The following is a 23,349-nucleotide window of genomic DNA, read 5'->3' as shown; positions in this document are numbered from 1 at the left end:
TCAAATGCATAGTATGTGAAGTCTCTTAAAGTTCAGCATGACTGCACAGTAGCCTGTGAAAGAGGACAGGGCAAGAGTTTGGAGCAGGAAGTCAAGCCTTTTGAGTTGGGCTTGTCCCACAGACTCTGGCTTATACCTGTAGTTAAGGATTATTATTAATAGCTCTTCTTTTACTTTCAGTTGCTTCCTTATTTATATGTTTTATTATGGCCACCCTAATTTTGAACATGATAAGTTTGGATTTCATCCGAAGTGTAGTGGAGAGTCATTGAAAGGACTTAAATAGGGCAGTGACACAGTCACTCCATGCGTAGAATATGGAGCAGTTTTGAGGGATGAAGGGTGGATAGAATGGAATACTGCAATCAAGGAAGGTCAGTTGGGAGTCTGTGGAAATAATGGAAGGGGAATATGATTGTGGCCCTGATGAAGGAAATGGGGGACAGGTCATTTTGAGGGATAACTTTAACACGTGATATTTGGGGGAGGAAATAGAAAAGAAAAATCCCCACTAGAATGGATTCCAAATAGGAAAAAGCCTGAAGTATAAAAAGAAATTGGACCATGTGCTGGGCATGGTGGCGCATGCCTGTAATCCCAGCGGCTTGGGAGGCTGAAACAGCAGGATCAAGGGTTCAAAACCAGCCTCAGCAATGGCGAGGCACTAAGCAACTCAATGAGACCTTGTCTCTAAATAAAATACAAAATAGGGCTGGGGATGTGGCTTAGTAGTTGAGTGCCCCTGAGTTCAATCCCCAGCACCCGGCCAAAAAAAAAAAAAAGTAGACCATGAGATATTAGCTCAGAGGTAGAGCTCTTGCCCAGCATGTGTAAGACCCTAGGTTTGATCCCTAGTACTGCAAAAAGAAGAAATTTGCAACAAAACAACATCAACAACAAAAAGATTATTTGATCATGGGATAGAGAAGTGTTCACAAGAATAGAGACTGACAGACACAGACAGAAACATATACACATGCTCATACCCATAGGAGTTTTTAAAAATCCCTGAATGAGTTTAGAAGGAGTACTTTATACAAATGATTTATGATGTTTGTCATTAGTAAAATGTGAAACTTTAATTTTACCTTTTAAAAATTTACTTGATAAAGACAAAAACAAACATATATTCTTTTTTGATGATACATAATTGTGTTTTTAATTCAAACTGGACAAAGTTCAGAAGCCACTCTTCTCATTGCTTTTAGTGAAGATTAATATCTCTTGATATGCATAATCACTTTTTCTTCTGTGAATTAGATGTTCATATACCTTTGGGGAATAACTGTCCTTAGCTGGCTGTATTACTTTTCCATTCTTTCTAAATATCAATATTAAATGTACATTTTTCCACATAAATGTGATCATAGAATATACTACTTAACTGTGGGTTTGTTTGGTTTTAACAGTTGGGTATTTTGTGAACTTCTCTTGGGATTAATATAATTATCTCCTTAATTCATCACTTATAAGTGGGTCTTTCTGTCATTTCTGTATTTCTGTTACTTAAAAAACACTATGATATACATTATTTGTATATTATAGAATTTTTTATTTTGGTACCAGGGACTGAATTCAGGGACATTCAACATTGAGCCACATCCCCAGCCCTATTTTGTACTTTATTTAGAGTCAGGATCTCAATGAGTTGTTTAGTGTCTTGCTATTTCTGAGGCTGGCTTTGAACTATTGATCCTCCTGCCTCACCCTCCCAAGCTGCTAGGATTATAGGTGTGTGCCACTGCACCTGGCTGTATTACAGAATTTTATGGAATGTTGGATAAAAATATATTTTTATCATGTCAGTAAATTGTTGTACATTCATATTTTCACATTTAAAAATTTTGGTGGTTATTGCTAGCTTGTTCTTTTTTGAAGGGGGTTACTTGGGATTGAACTCAGGGGAACACAACCACTGAGCCACATACCCAGCCCCATTTTGTATTTTATTTAGAGACAGGGTCTCACTGAGTTGCTAAGCACCTCACCTTTGCTGAGGCTGCCAACTTGTTCTTGAGACAGATTCTCCCAATATACAGTATAGTAGTGCATGAAAAGATCAATTTCCCTAGGCAATTTTAATTTATATGCAATTAATCACATATGCCATGTTCAATTAAAGTTCTTTTTTGAGCTTCATTAATTGATCATCACTAGAATATAAGCTGCATAAGCACAGGGGTAAAAAGTTCTGGTCATGTAGCAAAATTTCAGGTAAGTATTGTAGGATCATTTGATAATGATCACTGAAAATCTTGTATTTTCTTCATGGGAGTATTGTAAGAATATTAACCATCATTATATATTTCTAATTTTTATTTTTAATCTTACTTGCAGTTTTCAAGACAACACAGAAATACATAGCATTCTTTTCCTTTATGACTTCTAGGCGTTGAGTTAGTTGAAAGGACTTCTTGTTCCTCATTACAACTTTTGAAAATCATCTTCTATATTTTCCTTTGGCTTTTTAAAAGTTTTATTTCTTTAATTTTTAAGTCATTTATGAAAATTTGGTATATAGCTTAGATATATTTCTAATTTTGTTTTGAAAAAATATATAGCAATTTTCATAACAGTTTAAAATATCTTTATTATATACCGAATGTGTTTTGAACTCTTACTTTGATCAATCTAGTTATGTGATTGTTTCATTTGGTAGACTTATACCATGATACTCAGTGAGACCCAAATCCTATCATAATTCTTCTAAATTTATTCTTCCACAAGAAATTTAGAATCCTTTTCGTATGTTGTCAAGTATCCAATTGGCATGCAGTTGAGTTTTACAATCTAAGAACATGACAATGTACTCATTTTATATAGTTCTAATAATAATCTTCATATAATTCTTCAATTTTCTTACCAAATCTGTCCCCAAGCCTGGGGTGTGTCGTGTGTGTGCATCAACACACACATTCACACAACAATAATTCATATATGATAGCAATTTTTCATTCTTATTATTTTGGTAAGTATGTTGTTACTCTGTAGCAAAGTGTTGACTTTTAGAATATCTTATAGCACTTTACTGAATTATCTTATTTTAATTTTCAGGTTTTTTCGTCATGCATAAAATCACATCATTGATGAAAATATTTTATCTTTTCCTTTTTTAAAGACTTATAATTTTTTTCTTTCCTTTCTTGCCTTAATAATTACTTGCAAGGTGGAAAATGCTCAAAATGTATGGTAATATAGTATATATACTTTTGTTTCTCTATACTTCAGTGAGGACACTTCTCTGTTTAATATGTTTGTTATTATTTTCTGATATAATTCATCTTTTAAAAAAATAAAGTTTTGTGGGGGAGTGGGGGCTGGGGTTGTGGCTCAGTGGTAGAGTGCTCTCCTAGCGCGAGTGAAGCACTGGGTTCAGCACCACCTAAAAATAAATTAAAATAAAAGTAGTGTGTCCACCTACAACTAAAAAAAAAAAATTTAAATAAAGTTTTGGCTTCTCATCTTTTCTTTGTTTTTAAATTTGTTTTTATTTTTTAGCATCAGGGATTGAACCCAAGGGGTGCTTAACTACTGAACCACATCCCCAGCCCTTTTTGTTTTTTATTTTGAGACAGAGTTAGGTTCCTAAGTTGCTTAGGGCCTTGCTAAGTTCCTGAAGCTGGCTTTGAACTCATGATCCTCCTTCGTGTGCCTCCCAAGCTGGCTTCTTTGTTTTTTAAAATAAATCAGGAATATGTTAAATTTTATCAAATGTCTTCTGGTATTTATTGAAGCGATTATATGAGCTTTTTAATTATCAGAAAGATAATAATGTACATAAGTTTATATTAGAAAGCATTTGTAAGAATTAAACCTTCTTAACATATGATTTTCTAATGTAATACTCAGATATTTTTTAAAAATCCATTCTGATGCAAGAGTTGTGGTATTATCATTTTATACATTGTGTTTAGGTTTTATAGTTTGGTTCTGATACTTTTGAAAAAGAAATTGAAGTCAGACGTGGTGCTGGGCCAATCTGTGCAGTATAGCAAGACACCATCTCTTAAAAGAATTAGAAAAGAGGGGCTGGGGTGGTGGCTCAGTGGTAGAGCTTTTGTCTAACGTGTGAGACACTGGGTTCAATTCTCAGCACTGCATATAAATAAAATAAATGTCCATTGACAACTAAAAATTATTTTTAAAAAAGAATTAGAAAAGAAATAAAAAAATATTTTCATCGTTTTCTTGAGTGATGCAATGCTTGTAAGTAGCATAGAAAACATTAATACAGTCCCTTGGTACTAGGACCGTCTGGGAGGAAAACTTTCTGATAGTTCTTTCAGTTTCTTTTGTTGTCATTAATCTGGTTTTCATCTTCTTCTAGAGTTGTTTTAATTTTTCCTAGAAAACTTAACATTCTTTTTATAGATTTTCAGATTTATTAGTGGTACTCTGCATTTTTTCCTACTTGATTCATATCTGAAGTTCTATCTTATTTCCCAATACTACCAATGTACATATTTTCTCGTATCTTTTTTTTTTACTGTGCATAGCAAAAACTGTTTGCCTAATCTCTCAAAATAACTGACTATTTAATATCAATTCTGTTTCTCAGTTTTTTCTTCTTTTACCTTCCTTTGATTTCTGTTGGTTTGTCTTCCCCTCCAGCTTCTTCAGCTGAGTACTTGGCCTGTTTATTCACACTGTTGAAATATAGAAGCATATATAAATTTTACATGTTATATATGGCATATATAAGCATTATATAAATTAAATATATATGCAACATATAAGCATTACATAAGCTATATAAAAGCATAAATGTTAGATAAAAACATAATATAAAATCATAAAAGCTGAGTTTGACTTTTTGAATTTGATAAGCTTCCATGGTTGTTGTTTATGTCCTATTGGTATTGATGTTAATTTCTCAAAATAGTCTCTAGCAAATATTAATAAGTTTATTATCCTGACTTATTTAAATTTTCTGGATTTGTTTGGGTTTTCTTCTTGATGTTTTAACTGAATGTTTACTTCTAGTGTGATCAGTATTAATCACAGTATTCAACCTGTTTTATGTAAAATTTGTCAAAGATATTTTTGTTTGATCATTTTTTGTAAATGTAATGTAACTATATTAAAGTAATCTTTATATAAACATGGTCCTGTACAAGTTTATGCACAAAAGTTGAATATAACTCTCTTTTAAGTATTAGGAACACTGAAGCTCAAAAATTTGCATTCAGAAACTAAACTGGACATTTAACATGTTTGTGTGTGTTGTGTTTCAGGGGTGTTCTGTGTTCTGTACTCAACAAAGAATGCAAGTCTGTTTTTCTTTGGATGCACCAGAGAGATGATCTTGTTTGTTTATAGCACATAGCTTGCAACATAGGGGACTCCCAGTAGATTGAAATCAATGGAAATTATTAAACATTTAGAATTTTTATTCTATTATAATCATTTACATCTCTTGTATCTTCATATAAGATAATTCAGCATATTCATATACCCGTTAAGGTTTTCATTCATGTTCTTTAATTCATAATAATATAAAGTCATGATCCTATTCATTTCACTCTTTCATAATCCCTTGCTTTGAAGGGTACCAACACTTGTCTCATATAACCTGTTGCTCTTAAGTCTTTAGCAGAGAAAATGATTTGCCATTCCATAAAAATAGTGTCAGCTGAGAAGATTTTTAAAGATGATACCAACATAAATTATCAATTAACATATCCAAAATTAAATTATTTTTATAAGTCAAAAGTATCTACCCAATCCTATTGTTTCAATCTTAAAGTCTAGGAAAAACAATAAGATATAAAAGAAATGACAGATGGGGAGAAAAGGAAAAGTTAATGAGTAGCCAGATGCTTCCTGCATTGTGGCAGGAGGCAAGAGCAACGATGTTGGTGTTTAGGAGCATTAATGGAGCAATTTTGGTCTATACAGAAATTTTGTTTCTAGGAAAATCATTGTCACTCACTGACAATTAGGAACCATTTTTAGCCATCAAATTGCTGCAGTAAAGGCAAATTAGCTGGTATGAGTCATCATCCAGGGGCTCATTTGGATAAAATAGTGAAGTGACACTATCTTGAAAACATGGTATTGTAATTTAGGAAGTCAGGGAGAATTTGGTAGGATAAAATAATTTTTTTTTTTGTAATTTTTTAGCTTTCGAAAGCATTCACTTACCAGAAATTACTCATTGCTAGAGCATGCAGGATGGATGAGGCTTCATTAAAGCATGCTAAAGGAAAAAAGTTAAGCTTCCTTCTGGAGGGATAAATCAATGTTACTCATCCTTATGAGCTGGATACTCAATTCCGTGAACCTGACAGATACTTAGAACTTAGAGTTGACTCCAGGGGGTCTGAGGCAGTGAAAGCTTGTGAGCCAGATGAGTTACAAGGCCTAGTGTTCAATTTCCTGCAGATCCTTCTGAGCAACAGGTAAACCCATCAGTTGTGATTGGTGGTTATGTCATATGGAAACACAATTTTCATTTAAGTATTGCCTTTTGAAAGGAAAATCTATATATTGAAAAATAAAATCATCATAGTTAAAACAGGAAAATGGAATACAAAATGACTTTTAGTTGTCCACAGTAAAAGTGTTGCTGAACAACAGTATTTGTAAAGCAGAGCTATTACAAATAATAAACTTGAAATCCATAAAGTTATTCTGGAATCCAGATATCTCCTTAGTTTTGGCTAGTGAGAAAAGATATATAGCTGGTACTCTTAATATCGCATATACTATTGCAACAATGATAATTGCTTTACTTACAAATGTTTTCATTAGCTATTTGTATTGTTCTTACTGCATGCCAAGTAATTGCATAAGTACCCAGATAGTGAATTTTTCTGGTATTCTTCATTCATCTCTGTAGAACCATATTCCCATGTTGTGGTGTTTTTCTCCTGTGTAAAAGACTCCCTATAACATTTCTTGCAATGCAGGTCTGCTACTAATGAATTCTTCAGCTTTTGTATGTCTTTGAAAAGTCTTCACTGCTGAAAGATATTTTTGCTGGGTATAGAATGCTAGGTTAACAATATTTTTCAAGTATTTTGAAGATATTAAGATATTATTCTATTGCCTTGTGGTTCATATTGTTTATGACGAGAAGTATGCTTTCCTTTTTGATAATCATTCTTTCACATGTTGTATACCATGACCCCATTCTGCCATCTTTGGGTGATTTTAATATTTTTCTCACTGTGTTTAAGCAATTGGGTCCTATGTTTCTTGTGCTTTGGTACTTTGATCTTGACTATGTGTTGTTGTTTTTTTTCCAATATCAAATTTGGACTATTTTCTGCCATATTTCTTGAAATAGTTTTCATCACTCTACCTTTCTTTGGACATGCCAATTACTATAGTAAGTCACTCAGAATTGTCCCACAACTCACTAATATTGCTTTCATCATTTTAAAATATTTCTTCTCTTTTGTGTTTCATTTTGGATAGATTGTATTAATTTGCCTACTAGTTTACTTTTTCAATATCTAACTTACAGTAATCTCATTTGGTGTGCTTTTTCTATTTCATACATTACATTTTTCATCTCTAGAAGCTTGCTTTGAATCTTTTTTTACATATTTCATATCTCCTGTTTCAGTCTCACAGGTATTTGGACATTTAGAATATAACTATAATAACAACTTAATTTCCTTATCCTACTGTCTATCTACCTGTGTAATTTCAGGGTTTGGTTTTATCTAGTTCTGATACCTGTGTAATTTGGGGGCTTGCTTCTATTGTTTTATTTTTTTTCCTTCATTATAAGTAATATTTTTTGCTTTCTTTGGATATCTGGCAACTTTTAATTGAATTTCAATCATTATGGGTTTTCTCTCATGTGAAGCTGGGTAATTTTGTGTTTCTGTAAATAAAAATATCAAGAATTTTTCTGTTAAATAGTGAAGTTATTTGGAAACATTTGATCCTTCAGAGGCTTGTGTTTAAGCTTTGCTAGATGACACCATAGCAACACTTAATTTTGGGCCTATTTTTAACTGTTTAAGTCTGTGTGACAACTCTTCTCAATGTGTTGTGTTTTTCCCTCTCAGGTGAGAAGAACTCCTGCTTCAGGGATCATTCCTTGTAGTTCAGAATGTATTACTCTGTTTACTGTTGCTATAATAAAATACTTAAAGCTGCATACTTATTAAAAAAAAATAGGGTTAGTTAGCTTAAGTTTTGGAAGGTAAAAATCCAAGATTGGGCAGTTCCATTGTTTGGGCTTCTAGTAAGGAACTCCTTGGGCTGCATTATAACAAGTAGATAAGCAAGAAGGGAACATGTCATGTGTAGAAGAGGCCAGGTGCCCAGGGTGGTCTTGATTTTTAACAATCCAGTCTCTCAAGAGCTAACTTCTCTTTTGAATAGAGAGTAATCTGTTACCATAAAAATACCCCCTTTGACCTAATTCCCTCCCAGTAGGCATTAACTCTTAAAGGTTCTGCCACCACTTAATAGCTTTGGGAGGTAGTCCTCTAGCACATGAGCCTTTGGGGTACAAACCACATATCCAAACCATAGCAGAAGAGTTTTTCAACCTTGGCACTGTTGACATTTTTGGCTGGATAATTGTTTTGGGGGTTAGAGGATTGTTCTTTGTGCTGATATTTAGGAGCATCCCCTGCCTCAGTGCACTAGATGGCAGTAGCATCCCCCAAACTGACAATAAAAAATGCCTCCAAACTTGCCAAATGTTCCCTGGAGAACATTTAAAAGTAAAATCACTTTCCCTTAAGAATCATGTATCTAATTCTTTCTGGTAGTATTTATTAAATTAACACACAATTTTACATATTTATGGGCTACAGTGAGATATAGTGATCAAATGGATAATTAGCATGTCCATCACCTTAAACATTATTATTTCTTTGTGTTGGTAATATTCAAAATTCTCTTTTTTTGTTATTTTGAAATATATAGCACATTATTGTCGATTGCATCCACCCTGCTGCACTATAGAACATTAAAACTTAATCCTCCTAACTATATTTTTGTATCCATTAACCAACCCTTCTCTTCCCAGCTTTTAGTAATCACTGTCCTGCCCACTGCTTCTATGAAGTTAGCTTTTTTAGTTTCCATATATTATTCAAAACATGAAATATTGGTCTTTCTGTGCCTTGCTTATTTAACACTAATGTCCTCCTCACCTGTTGCTCCAAATGACAAAATTTCATTAATTTTTATAGTTGAATAACATTTCGTGTAGATACCACTTATTCAATGGTGGATACGTAGATTGATTCTATACCTTGATTGTTGTTAATATTGGTAAAATAAACAGAGCATACATATATGAAGTAATAATAGTTCATTGTGGTTTTGATTTTTTTGACTGTTGATTAGTGAAATTGAGCATTTTTTCTATTTCTGTCAACCATTTGCATGTCTTCTTTTGAGAAATGTCTAGTCATATCATTTGCCCATCTTTAAGTCAATTATTTTTTTTACTGCATAGTTGTTGAGAATCTTATGTATATATATGAATATTAATCAAGCCATCTGGTAGTTTTTGCATATGCATGTTATGGATTAAGGCCTGGCTGTCCTTTATCTCAGGAATTCTGTGTCATAGTCTTCCCTGAGAACTTTAGCTCCTTGACTTCCTTGGATTCATTTCATTTCTACCTCTGTTTTCCCATCTCAGGGAGACCACTGGCAGAATTCTTCATGGGTTCTTTCTTCTCTGATATTTTTCTGTTTCTCAGTGGTCACTGCCCTTCAATGTTTAATGTCCAGTGTGTGTGTGTGTGTGTGTGTGTGTGTGTGTGTGTGTGTGTTTTAAGAAAACAATTGTCTCATTTTCCTTTTGTTTAAAAGGCGCTTTCTAGGTGGGTACTTGTAATCTCGGCCCTCATTATCGTTCTTGAAAGATACTTTTGCTGGATATAAAATGTGGGGCTGGATTTTGTTTTTTCAAAGCATTTTCAAAGTATTTCAACTGTTCTCTAGTTTCCATTGTTTCTGCTAGTCAAACTTTCTTTCCTTAATACTTTTTCCTTTTTTTTGGTCATTGGTATTCAGCTGTTTCATTATAATATTTCTGTGCATGGATTTCTTTTTATTTTTCCTGCTACCTAGAAAAATCCTTGGTTTTCTGAATCTCAGGATGTCGCATTAGTTCTCGGAAATTTGTAGCCATTATTTCTAAAACTTTCATCATCTGATGCTTTTCATTTTTTCCCATTGAAGCAAACTCTTATTGAACACAAAAGCATTAATTGAGCTCATTAAAATTAGGATTCTTTATTGATTGAAAAATGCCATTGAGAAAGTGAAAACAAGCTACCAAATGAGAAACTATGTTTATAGCATGTGTAATTGACAAGGATTCTAATCCAGCATATTGTAAAGAACTCTTGCAAATCAATAAGAAAAAGATAGGTGCAATGTAAAAATGGAAAAGGGCCTTGAAGGGGCATCTCACACAAGAATATATATATACATGCTTAATCAATGTAGAAGAATTTTGCCTTTTGTCTCATGAGTGATTAGAAAATTTCAATCATAGGAGATGGTACACACTCAGAATGACCCAAATTTAAATAATGTAGAGTGTTGAGGGATGAAAATAATGTAAAATGTTGGGGAAGAAAGTAGATTCATCTATGTTGTTAGTGGGAGTATAATTGAAAAAACCGTGTCTACTGATGTTGGCTATACTTTTAACCAGTGGCCTAGGCATTTCCCTTCTTAAATATACGTAGTCAAAATTATATATCTATGCATCAAAAGACATTAACTATTTACAGGAATATTATTTGTAATAGTCAAGAACTGAAACAAACTATATGTCCCTCAAAAAATGTAATGGCTAAAGAACTCTGAAATAAGTATTTGGGATGCTATTTTTATGAAAAATGAAAACTGCCACTTATGAAAAATGAAAACTACCATCAGTAACAGCTTGGATGAATCTTACTTTACATTAGTGAAAAAATGAATCCACTCTTATAATCCTAATTTTCAAATAGAGTCATCCTTTGGGGGATAGAGAGGCATGATGAATAGTAAAACATTTAAATGGGAGCTTCTAGGGTTCACTTCATGTTTCTTTTGGGACATATTCATTTTTTAAATTCATCATCATGTGCATTTACAAGCTTTACTTTCTGTATTATGTTGGTACTCCATATCTATGGGTTCTACATCTCAGATTCAACCAACCACAAATCGAAAATATTTGAAAGAAAACATTGCATCTGTAGTATACATATATAGACCTTGGTTTTTCTTGTCATTTTTTCCCTTAAACAATACAGTATAAAACAACCATTTACATGGATTTTCACTGTTATCAGGTACTACAAGTAATCTAGAGCTGACCTAAAGTGTATGGGAGGTTAGGCATAGGTTATATGCAAATACCACACTATTTTATGTAAGGGACTTGAGCATCTGAGGATTTTGGTATCTGAGGGGAGTCTTGACATCAATCTCCTGTGTATACTGAAGGATGACTGCATATGTAAAGAGTCACTAAAAGCGTCTAATTAAAAAAGACCATTTTTACTAACTTAGGGCTTGGGTCAGTAGATAGCCAATATTAAACATATAGCCATAAAATACCTATGTGATTAAAAGTTGTGAACATTTATGAAGGCAAAGAATAAGGTGCTGAAGTGAAGAAATGGAGGGAACTGCCATTTAATATTTACACTGAATATCTGGGCCATGCCTCTATGAGAAAAAATTACTTGAGTGAAAAAAAAATGTTGTAAGATAAGGTTGGAGAGATACACAAGACTGTTAGAAGATGTCAAAGAGTTTGATCTTCCAAGAACTGTGGGCTTAGAAGGGATATATTTCAAAATAATCAGTCTTGCTACTGTTTGAAGTATGGATATGAAAATGTACCAAAGTTCAATGCTGCTGAACCATTTAGAGGCTATTGCAGTATTCCAAGCCCAAAATGATAGCGTCAATCTAGACTGGGGGTCACCAATGTTTTAGGTAAGAAATTATCTTTTCCAACTACTGAATTTTGCCATTATACCATGAAAGCAACCATAAATATGTAAATGAATAAGCATGACTATGTTCTAATAAAACTTTATTCACAAAAATAAAAAGTGTTGTACGAATCTCCGATATACAAAGAAGAAAATAAAGTTGAGATATATTTGAGGAGTGGATTTAATAGGGTATAAGATGGGATGTTGCGAGTATAAGTGAGAGGGGAGATTTCAAGGATGATTGGCAGACTTCCAGCTTGAATAAATTATGGTCAGTTATGCTGTTGATTATATTAAGAGACAAGTTAATTGAAAGTCTAAAACGCACTCATCTAAAATAGTAGTGACATGCAAGGTTTCAGTGCTCGCCCCCCCAATCTTTGGTCTATAAAGACAATATATCCGTGCACTGTGGAGTTTTGTCCCCATACTTATCATAACTAAAGATACTTTTTATTCTTCTATACACACTTGTTACACAAAACATGAGAAAAAAAAGAATCACATTGATAGTTCTTTGTTTTCTGCCAACAGGAGGACAAATATTAAGAAGAAAAAATATGTAGTTTTCTCAGATTCCTTTTGGCTCACTGACTATGTACCTATAGCCTCATTTTCTCCCTTCACACACCCACTCCACCTTTGCTTCCAAGTTGCCTTCTTTGTAAGGATAAACCAGCTATAGCTGAGCTAGAGGAAGGTGCGTGCTCATTCTTGTCCTGCATTAATGACCTTGGAGATAGAGGTGCAGCTAGGTAGCGCTGCCAGCTGCAGCTCTGCAGGTTCTGCTTACCATCCTGTTTATAAAAGACCCCTTTCAAGAAGTTGCTTTGCTACCATCATGCCAAAATCATATCACTATTTCTATCTTCTTTACAGTGTGAAGTGTTTGCCATTTTGTGTTTGATTAATGGTTTTTACCAACTTTTGAATTTTACAGGCTTTGCTCTCTGTACATGATACTGTAGCTCAAAAGAATTATGATCCTGTACTGCCTCCTATGCCTGATGATATTGACGATGAGGAAGACTCTGTAAAAATAATTCGGCTGGTGAAGAATAGAGAACCACTGGTGAGTTTGGCCTACATTGTGCAGTGTACTTTTATATTTCTTTACTTTAAAAAGTTGGTGATGCTATCTTCCAACTCAGCCTCAATTTGATTGCATTTTTCAGGCTAAGTAACTATTTAGAAACAAAAAAAAATTAACTTCTAATACTACCATATAGAAAAACATCCCTTCAACTTGAATGAAGAAATTTAAAAAGTATTTGTTGATTTTTTCCTTTAAAAAAAGTATTAAGATTTTTAAATGTCATTTTCAAATGAGAATATGAAATCAAGTGAGGAGAATTACTTGTCTTGAATTTTGTCTTGTCAAATTTATAACTAGCATATCAACTTTAGTTTGACAATTATTGTAAAAATAAAGTAAGACTACTGGGTGAACAACATTTTGTTTTTCCTTCCTTCCTTCCTTCCTTTTTTTCTTTTTTATGCAGGGGGTTGAACTCAGGGGCATTTTACCACTGAGCCACACCCTCAGCCCATTTTATTTGTTATTTTGAGTCAAGGGTCTCCCTAAGTTGCTGAGGCTGGCTTCAAACTTCTGGTCCTCCTGCTTCAGTCTGGGATCACAAGCATGTGTCACAGTGCCCAGTTAAAATTTTAAATTTTTAAAAATGTACTAACCAAAAAATTTGAAAGTATTTATTTTCAATATTAATTGTCAAATGATATCTGTCAGTTTAGGGAGAGATGGTTGTTAGAAGAGACACAAGACTGCAAAGTTCACAAAAACAATAAAATTCCCTAGTAGTAAGAGTCAAAGGCATCTTCAGGAGAAGTAATTCTAGTAATATGAATTAGAAATAGGTGTCCTCACACAATAGTCTACAAAGCACTGAATAATCTAGTTCTCTGCTTCCATTTGACACTGCCGTTCCTGCTTCTCCCCTTTTTCTTCAACCATACTCCTTATTGTTCCTTATACATTCCATTCATAGGTTCCCCTTGGCACCTTTGAACCAGCCATTTTTTTCTCTCTCCTTTGGCTAACACCCTCCCCTCTTCCTAGTCTTTTTTTACTCACTTCAATGAGGCAGTGTCCTTATAGATTCCTCTCTACCTGCCCTGGCATCCGGATCTTTCTTACTCAGCTCTTTCTCCTCCCGCTTCTATAGTGCTTACTATCTTCTAATATAATATATAATATACCAAGTATTTCATCACTTGTATTTTCTCTGTGTCCCTTTTGTTTTGTTCACCAACATATTGCAAGTCCTTGGAACACTGGCACATAGTTCTCAGTTGACATTTGTTGACTTCATTGACTAAATCAGAGGGACCAGCATTAAACACAAAAAAAATTGTGATGGCTCTATACTGAAAAACAGCACACTTCATAATATGAAGAGAGAGTTGTTTTGGTTATCTAGTTGTTTTTTACAAAACATCCCCAAATGTGTGGCTAATAACATATTATTTCTCACAGTTTTCGGGGTTGGTAGGCTTAGCTGGGAGGTTCTCAGTTGAAGTCCCTTATATGTACTGTCTGATGGTGGCTGAAGTTGAAGTCATCTGAGGGCTTCTTCATTCACATGATTGATGCCTGGGCTGGAAGCCAAAAAAATTGGGGATTGGTCCAGTATCTTTTTCTCTAAGGGGCATCTCTATTTGACCAGCTTTGGCTTCCTCACTGCCTGGTGGTAGTTATGATTTCTTAAAAGACAGCTGAATTACCATTGAGCAAGTATTTCAAGCCCAGATGGCAGCTACAAAACTTATCATTTCCTTAGAAACCTCAAAACCATGTTCCACATTTGAGATGGGAATGTCACATGCACACACAAGAGGGGAAGGAATTGATCATGTCCACCTTAAATACAAGCCACCATAAGGCTTGTGAACTCATGAACTTGAGGACAAAATGAACTGTCAGCAAAGTTTATGAAAAGATTTAGGATAAGCAACAAATGAATGATAATACTATCTGGTCAGATTGCCGAAGATTCCTGTTCACTTCATATTTGTTATTTTATGTTAGATAAATTATGACCATTTGGAATTTGATTTTTCATCAATAAAATTTAAAGTTAGATTACTAGGCTCTTCTGCAATTTAGCCTACTATGGTGGGAATCTTAAGACACATTCTTAAGGAATGAAAGTTAATGTAATTAAAGTAATTAGTTGTATCACCAGTCATTATGGCCAAGAGTTAGCTATTTAAATAAAAGCAGAAACTACAAGTAATTGATGGGTCTAATTTTATGACAATGGAGAGATGCCGATTCAAGTACTTGGCCTTGTCTGCATGCATAGATGGTTAAAAAAAAAAAAAGGCACATCCTCTCACTTAAGTTTTGATTTTTATTGTTAGGTATGTTTATATCTGATAGTTGTTGTATATATAAAGTATACTTATTATAAATGGATTAGTATTGTATACATATCTGTTTTTCAGTGAAATGATGTGCTTTTTCAACAAACTTGAGAAAAGTTCCACTTCCTCAGGAAGAATTCTGCCACCACTTCAAGTCTACCTTTTCACTGATGCAGCCTAGATGGCTTTTCTAAACCAATGCCAGTTTCTTGGAAGGAAGCTGATGCAAAAGCTTTCAAAGTAACCATTTGCATCTGATATTCTTACAAAGCAGCATTCTGTTAATTTGTCTCTTTTTGAGATTTTTCTTAACATTATAGCAGAATGTTTTTTTATTTATATTAGGTACAATCTGAGTTCATTAAAACAGATCTGTCACCCAGTGTGGTGGTGCACGCCTCTAACCTCAGACTCAGGAGGCTGAGGCAGGAGGATCACAAGTTCAAAGCCAGCCTCAGCAACTTAGCAAGGCCCTAAGTAACTTAGTGAGATCCTGTCACTAAATAAAAAATTAAAAGGGCTAGGGATGGGGTTCAGTGGTGAAGCGCCCTTTTTGCCAATTCCTGGAAACAGAAAGGGGAAGAGAAGATATCCATTCATTTACGTTAGCAATAGCAGTAACTGATTACCAGCGTTGTTGTTTTGGTTTGGTTTGGTTTTCTATTTCTTGAATATTATCATGAAGCTTCTTTACTATTGCAGCTTCGTGTAACAGAGGGATCATTAAACTCAAAGTCTGATAACCTGGGCCTTCCTCCCCTCCCTTTCAGTGCTGGGGATCCACACCGAGGTCATGCCCCTAAGCTCAGCAAATGCTCTCCCACTGAGTATACACTCAAATGACCGTTTAATTCATTACATGTCCTTTTGCCTGTTGGACATAATTATCAGTATTCCACCTTCATCAAGGATTATTATAAGTATAAAATGAAATGAGAAAGTGCTTTTAAAAAGTAAAAATAATATTCAAATGCAAGGTATTTAATAAAAAATGTTTTTTTATTTCTATAGTTTAAGGAGATTAAAATTTTTTAAAAAAACTTAAAATTGTGCTGAAATGCTTAGGTGCTATGTAGATAGAATTTCTTTACCTTGTAAGGAGTGTTTGTGGGACAGATGGCAAGATGTCTCTGCTTCTTGCCTCATTCCTTTAATTTTTTTTTTGTAGTAGTTTTCACTTTTTCCAGATGAATGTCCTTATTTCTGTCTCTCCCTTCCTACCAACCAGTTTACATTCATGCACAATTTTTGTTTTTGTTTTTGTTTTTGTTTTTTTTGAAGGGAGCTACCATTAAGAAGGATGAGCAGACCGGGGCGATTGTTGTGGCTAGAATCATGAGAGGAGGAGCTGCAGATAGGAGTGGTGAGAGTCTAAATGTTCACTGAATATAGACAGATCACATTGTGTTTCATGACATTCCCAGTATATAACTTAAAAGATGACACTCTTTTAACATAATATGGGAACCTCCATAAATAAATGATGAATTTAACTCTGTGGTCTTAGTGTGCACAGGCTTTCAAAGTTATTTTAAGACCTGTTGCAGTATTTCTGATTTGCAAAATACCATTAAGAGCATGCAGCTTTTTAAATAAAGAAATATTATTCTTTTTAAATAAAGAAACATTATTAAACAATAATGTTTGTTTCTAGACAAAGACCCAAGATACTGTTATCATTTTTGCCAGCATTATTATGCTATATTCTTTGACTCATTGCAATAGAGAGGCACGGAATCCGAAACCTGAGAAGTGTCTCGTTCTCAATCTTTAAATGTGCTAAAGGAGCTAATGATGATTTAATTATGGAAACAATTGAAAATTATAGTTTCTTTTGTGGGTTACATTGCCTATTTTGTACTTGTCAGGTCTTATTCATGTTGGTGATGAACTTAGAGAAGTGAATGGAATACCAGTGGAGGATAAACTGCCTGAGGAGATAATACAGATTCTGGTAAGCTGTAAATTTATTTTAAAATAACAATGAAAATAAAATCAACTCACTAAATTTCAGGTTTTTCAGACCTGGTTTGAAATGTACAGGATTTGGATTTAGTAGACCAAGTCCCTGTGTATCTTTGAAAAATACCTTAATTTATTTGTACCTCGGTGTTTTCATTTGCAGAATGAGAAGAGTTAAGTATATCACATGTGTTAAAGGTTAAATGAGGTAATGTATATAAAGAGTTTAGGGAAAGGACATGGACTCTCCCAAAGTAGGTATAATCAGTCAGTGAGTGATATCTATACTGCTAGAGGGGATGAATCCGTCATTGTCCTCCTCTTGAGACAGCCATCTTTCGGGCTGTGAATTCTAGTATGCAAGTCACAAGTCCTGAAACTGATTTAGAAGTCTTTTGAAATCCAAAACTTGAAGGCAATTGTTTTAGGCCTGCACACTGTTAATTCTTAAGTTTGAGGAAACTCCATAAAAGAAATGATAAATATTAAGGAGATATACTTAACTTGATTTGAACATTACACAATACATATATGTATTGAAATATCACATGGTACCTCATAAATATGTACAACCTTTATATTTTTATATATCAGTTGAGAAAATGAATTTAAATTTTAAAAGGAGGGGATTTTATAGGAGCACATAGAAATAATGACAGAGTACATGACAAGACCTCAAAGGGAGATTGTTGTTTCAACCAGGAAAATTCTAGAGACATGTGCCTCATCCATCAGTTCCCTCTCTCATCCACGTGCTTGCACATTGAGTTTAATCACACCCCAGGATATGGAGCTGAGCCTTAGCATCACCTTCATCATGGAGGGTTGGGGGGCAGAAAATGAAAGCATTTATAAATCAGAAAAAAAAGGACAGTCTCTACTTTACACTACACAGAAAAATACATTTCCAATACGTTGAGTATTTAAGTGCCAAGCATCACAGATATTACACAATAAAATACGTGTAATTTTTATAATTGTAAGGTACAGGAAGACTTTTTAACCTTGATTCAAATTGAAAATAACAGCTGTTTCTACTGAACTCAAAATTTTCTGTACAGAAAAAAGACACCATATTATAAACTTACGAGGCAAGTGAGATTATAAGGAAATATTTACAATATATATTATAAAAAGATCACATTTTAACATGTATTAAAACCATAAAAATCATTAAGAAAATATTATAAAAATCAGGGATATTTATATGTACAATTTAAAAAAAATTGAAAAACACTGGATTTCATTGGACTTAAAAACTTGCTAATGCACAGAGTTGGCCAGAGTATGGGGAAATAGCTGTTTATGTGCTTCTGGGGATGGGGTAAATTAATAGGGTTTTTGAGATGGCCCTTTAAAACCACCAAAATTTTAAATGTGCATATCCTTTATTTAAAGATTCAACTGTTAGAACTTAATCCTACAGAAATAACTTGGCAAAGGTTTAAAAAAATTTTTTTTTAAATATTGGAAACTTCGAAGAAGATTGCAATCATTTAGATGATGATTTACTGGGAAATAATCACAATGGCTGATAGACTTATGTGACTTAAAAATAATAGTACTAATAATAATTGCTAACAGTAACTGATCTCTTAATAAATGACACTGTTCTGAGGGATTTCCCTCCATTTTGGAAAATACACATAAGGTGGGAGTGGTGGCAAATGCCTATAATCCCAGCCAATGGGGAGACTGGGGCAGGAGGATCACAAGTTTGAGGCCAGCCTCAGCAACTTAGTGAGGCTCTAAGAAATTTAGTGAGACTCTGTCTCAGAAAATGAAAATGGCTGAGAATATGGCTCCGTGGTTAAGTGCCCCTGGGTTCAATTCCTGGTATCAAAATAAATAAATAAATTAAGTATACACATAAAAATTGGAAAAGTCTGAGTGGATTATAAAGATCTTGCGTTCTCTTTACCTGTGTAATTCAGTATTAGACTGAATTCTTAGTAAGATTTGTTATTTTTGTGAATGTAAAAACAGTAATGCCATTGTAACATAAATCACTCCTTTATAAATTGTGTTACTTACTGTGTTGGGCTGAAACTGAGGCCACTGTAGCTTGATAGAGCTGACTCTGTGACATTTTCCTACCCAACTTTCAGAAACTGCCAGTAAGTTGAAATTGGTTAAGGTGGGAGCATTTATACCATGGAAACTGGCCGACAGCATCATCAGCCCCACATCCTTTCAGAGTCTTGATTTACCAGCGCATCACTGATACTTGCATGGGGATGTCTTCCTCCTCTCTTTTCTCCCTCTTTGCCTTCTTTCCTCTCTGCCTGTCTTGTTTTCTTATTCCTTTCTTCCCTGTTTTTCTTCCTTCTTTATCTCTTTTAAACATATGCCAGGCTATTTAGTGCTTTTGTGGAGCTTTAAATTAAGCAGGAGTAACAGATCTTAAGAAATAATTGCATAAATACTTATGACTGTGATCAATGCTAAAAAGAGAGAGGCAAACAGAATATGAGAATGTATTTAAAGCGGGGGCCTATCCTTGTCTGAGTCAACAAAGATTGGTGATGCCTGTTTTGATTAAACTTAGAATAGATACTCTCTCTCTTCATCTTTTAATGAATCTATTGTATTTGGTATCTTACGAACCAGAACACAACATATTTGAATGTTCCTTATTTTTTCTCGTGGTCATCGCTGCTAAATGAATCATGTGTTTATAATCATAGTACTACTGACAGTAGAAGTATTTTGTCTCAAAACACATGGATGCCAGTATGTAAATGTAATAGCCTGAACTTTGCACATTATATTTTGCATTTCTATTTTGAAGTAGCTTGACATGGATGATAATATTGAGGGAGGGATACCTTAGAAGTACACAGAAAATAAAAGTGAATTTGGTGGTTAATGTTTTTTAACTTACTTGACAAACTTTAGAGCTTTCTCACATTACCGGAATTTCTACAAAAATAGTTTCCTCAGTTTGGTCTAAGAGCAGTAATCCCAAGCTTGTAAATTTTTAGATGCATTTAGCTTTCTACCTATTTTATCTTATTTTTCCTTGGCAAGAGTTTTCTTATGACTCTTTCTTTCACCCAATATCAGGGTCAGTCTCAGGGAGCAATTACATTTAAGATTATACCCAGCATCAAAGAAGAGACGCCCTCCAAAGAAGGCAAGGTAATCTTTTCTTAAAAATATTTGTGCATGTGGGAAGTAAGTTTTTTTTTTTTTCTTTTAATACATATCCACTTTTTCCCCACAAGTTTATTTTCGTATTCTAGTCGTTTGGATCATTATTTCTTAAATATACATTGCAAGAATGTAGGCCATTTCACATTTATTTTTTTTATATTTATTCTTCTTCAATGAAACTTTCCTCCAGATGTTTATCAAAGCCCTTTTTGACTACGATCCTAATGAGGATAAGGCAATTCCATGTAAGGAAGCTGGGCTTTCTTTCAAAAAGGGAGATATTCTTCAGATTATGAGCCAAGATGATGCAACGTGGTGGCAAGCAAGGCATGAAGGTGATGCCAACCCCAGAGCTGGCTTGATTCCCTCAAAGCATTTCCAGGAAAGGTGAGCTCCTGGCATGGAATGGTGGCCTTTCTTCAACTGACCTTTTGTTCTCTGAAAAATTTCATTCCATCATAGTTGCGATAAAATAAGCTCTAAAACCCTGCCTTAGAATTCATTATCCCTTGGGTTTGGATTTCTGTTTTGTCTAAGTAAGTATGAATAATGACCAAAAATAATATGACAGTACCAGGTCATCTTAAGTTTTTGTTACAAAGCAAATGGAAAACAGTCCATTAATATCTGATAGTGTTGTGGTGAAAGGTAGAGAAAAACAGTTGTTTCAGGAGCAGTGCAAATAGAAAAATTTAAAGTAGAAGGTTTGTTTTATAACTGGAGAAAATTGCATTGTGTTTTTCCCTACCTAACTTGCAAGGTTGGGTTTTCTTCTTTTTTTTTTTTTTTAAAGATTTTTAATATTTTGCTGCTGCATTAACCTCAGACATACGCTGAAAATTGATAGGCATATTGACCTTTTATTCCTCCAGGAGATTGGCTCTGAGACGAACAGAAATACTAGTTCAGCCCCTGAAAGTTTCCAACAGGAAATCATGTAAGTTTGTTAATAAGAATGCAGAGTAACTAAATCCTGCTATTTATTTTTGACTATTAAAGCAGGTGCTCATGGAAGAAAACAGAATCATATTATCTTGCAATAGCTTTTGGATTATCATTTTTCAGGAACCAAAGACGTAAGAAATTCACAGTAGGAATATTAATGTGAATCTTGTGAAGAAAAGTGTGGTTGGAGATGTTTATAATAAACCCATGACTCACTCTTTAAGAAAATAACTCAAAACTACTGCTCTCTTTGATTTTCAAAGTTAACTATTTTGTAAATGTAACCTAGACTACAACTCTTCTTTCTCTAAATTCAGGAGATTTGGGCAGGATATTTCCAGATAAAGATTAGTGCAAAAATCCCACCATTTTCTTGGGCACAAAAGCATTTGTGCCTAAGAATAATTATGGTTCATAATTCCTTTCTTATCTACAGATTATATCCACAAATTATAAATTATTAAAACTCTGACCTTTGTTTCATATGATTGGATTTTATCACCAGACTAGATTCCCAGAAAATGTAAGAAAAAGTAAGAAAAAGAATGATGTAGAGCTACTGAAAAACATTGTTTTTTTTTCTTTCATCTTACCCTTCTCTCAGCTTTTCTTGACTTCCCACCTCATGCCCTCTCAAGTCTCCAGTTCATAAATTTCAGTTTAATCTCCCTAAATGTTTCATGGTTCTGGTTTTCTTTTAATAGTTTTTTTTAAAAAAGTCCCTTGTTTTAAGCATAGAAATTGTACATTAAAAAGTGAAATGAACAAATAAATGGCCCTGGAATTTTATACCAACATCTGTTTTTAGTATTGTTGCATTTTTCACATCTCCTGTTTTTTCTGTCAGTTTGTAGAATCTTAGAGCCCAGGAATCACATAGTAAGGGAGCCAGACTACAGTTGACTATAAATCCCATAGCAAGCAAATACTTTAAGTAGAACATTGATTCAAAAGCCTGCTTGTTCTTGCTATATTAAATCAGTGCAGAAGGAAAAAAAATTGTCATAATACGCGTGGCATCCTAAGACATTAGATGGCTTAAAATTTAATGGTGCGTTATTTCTAAGCATGGCAACTTTTCATTGGCAACACCCTGCTGAAAGAAACGTTGAGACATTCACCTGACTGGCTCTTTCAGGGAGCATTAGATCAGAGGTGTACCCACATTTAATGGATAAACATGCGTCACTGAAAAAATGAGGGAAATATGACTACTTAAAGCCGAATGCAGACTCAAGTTTGTTTGAATCATAAGACAACTTAGAAATTTATGATTTGTTATAATTATGATTTTTTGTTTATTTAAAATTTTAAATCAATTGTATTTCTTTGCAAAACTATATACACAAAGGTGATTGGCTTTTCAGTAGCTCTCCCACATTGAATTTGGTATAGATGTGTGTGAATTTAAATGTGAGAAGAGTGTGTGTATATGCCTGTAAGTAGACAGCATTAATTGTAATAAAAGTTTTTTCATCTATTGATTTGCACAGTTTCTTTTTGATGTTAACACTTCAGTGTTTAGATCTGAGAAGTATTCATTTTTTTGATTTTTTTTTTTTGGCTTCTTGAATGCCATTTAGAAATGTTTCTTGATCTTCTGTTTTCTTACTTCCCCCACTTTTCTCTTTTCTTTTAAAGTAGGTATTGATTCACTAAATGATATATTATTTGTTCTCATATCTAGGTGTTATTAATTTTTAAGTAAAGCTAGCCAAGGATTATCCAAATAAATCTTTAGGCTATGGTTATATGGCCTTGTTCAGAGACAGTATGTTTATGTGAAAATTATAGAAGGCTAGTGTCTTTATTCTGAAAAAAATGAAATTCTGTTTGATCTTTGAATATTGTTTTATAAACTTAAAGTCTGTTCATAAGTCATTGTGTTGGTTCTGAACATTCTTAGTGGCATTTAAAAGCATTTTAACCTGTGGATTTGGTAGTGATTCTTTAAATATAGCTGTATCATTTA

General features: G+C 33.8%; 1 protein-coding gene across 5 annotated transcripts in view; it reads left to right on the top strand.

The window, feature by feature from the left end:
• The window catches only part of Mpp7 (MAGUK p55 scaffold protein 7), a 259,878-nt gene that overhangs the window by 174,916 nt on the left and 61,613 nt on the right, over nt 1-23,349 (top strand). For all 5 annotated transcript variants that reach the window (XM_026410607.2, XM_026410608.2, XM_026410606.2 and 2 more), the window contains 6 exons: nt 12,871-13,002; nt 16,596-16,677; nt 17,183-17,268; nt 20,343-20,417; nt 20,623-20,819; nt 21,305-21,369. In XM_026410607.2, the coding sequence (XP_026266392.2) occupies nt 12,871-13,002; nt 16,596-16,677; nt 17,183-17,268; nt 20,343-20,417; nt 20,623-20,819; nt 21,305-21,369 (637 nt within the window). The remainder of the gene's footprint in view (nt 1-12,870; nt 13,003-16,595; nt 16,678-17,182; nt 17,269-20,342; nt 20,418-20,622; nt 20,820-21,304; nt 21,370-23,349) is intronic.

This window comes from Urocitellus parryii, chromosome 9 (genome assembly GCF_045843805.1).
Source record: "Urocitellus parryii isolate mUroPar1 chromosome 9, mUroPar1.hap1, whole genome shotgun sequence".
Lineage (NCBI taxonomy): Eukaryota > Metazoa > Chordata > Mammalia > Rodentia > Sciuridae > Urocitellus > Urocitellus parryii.
This window is presented reverse-complemented; position numbering and strand designations above follow the sequence as displayed.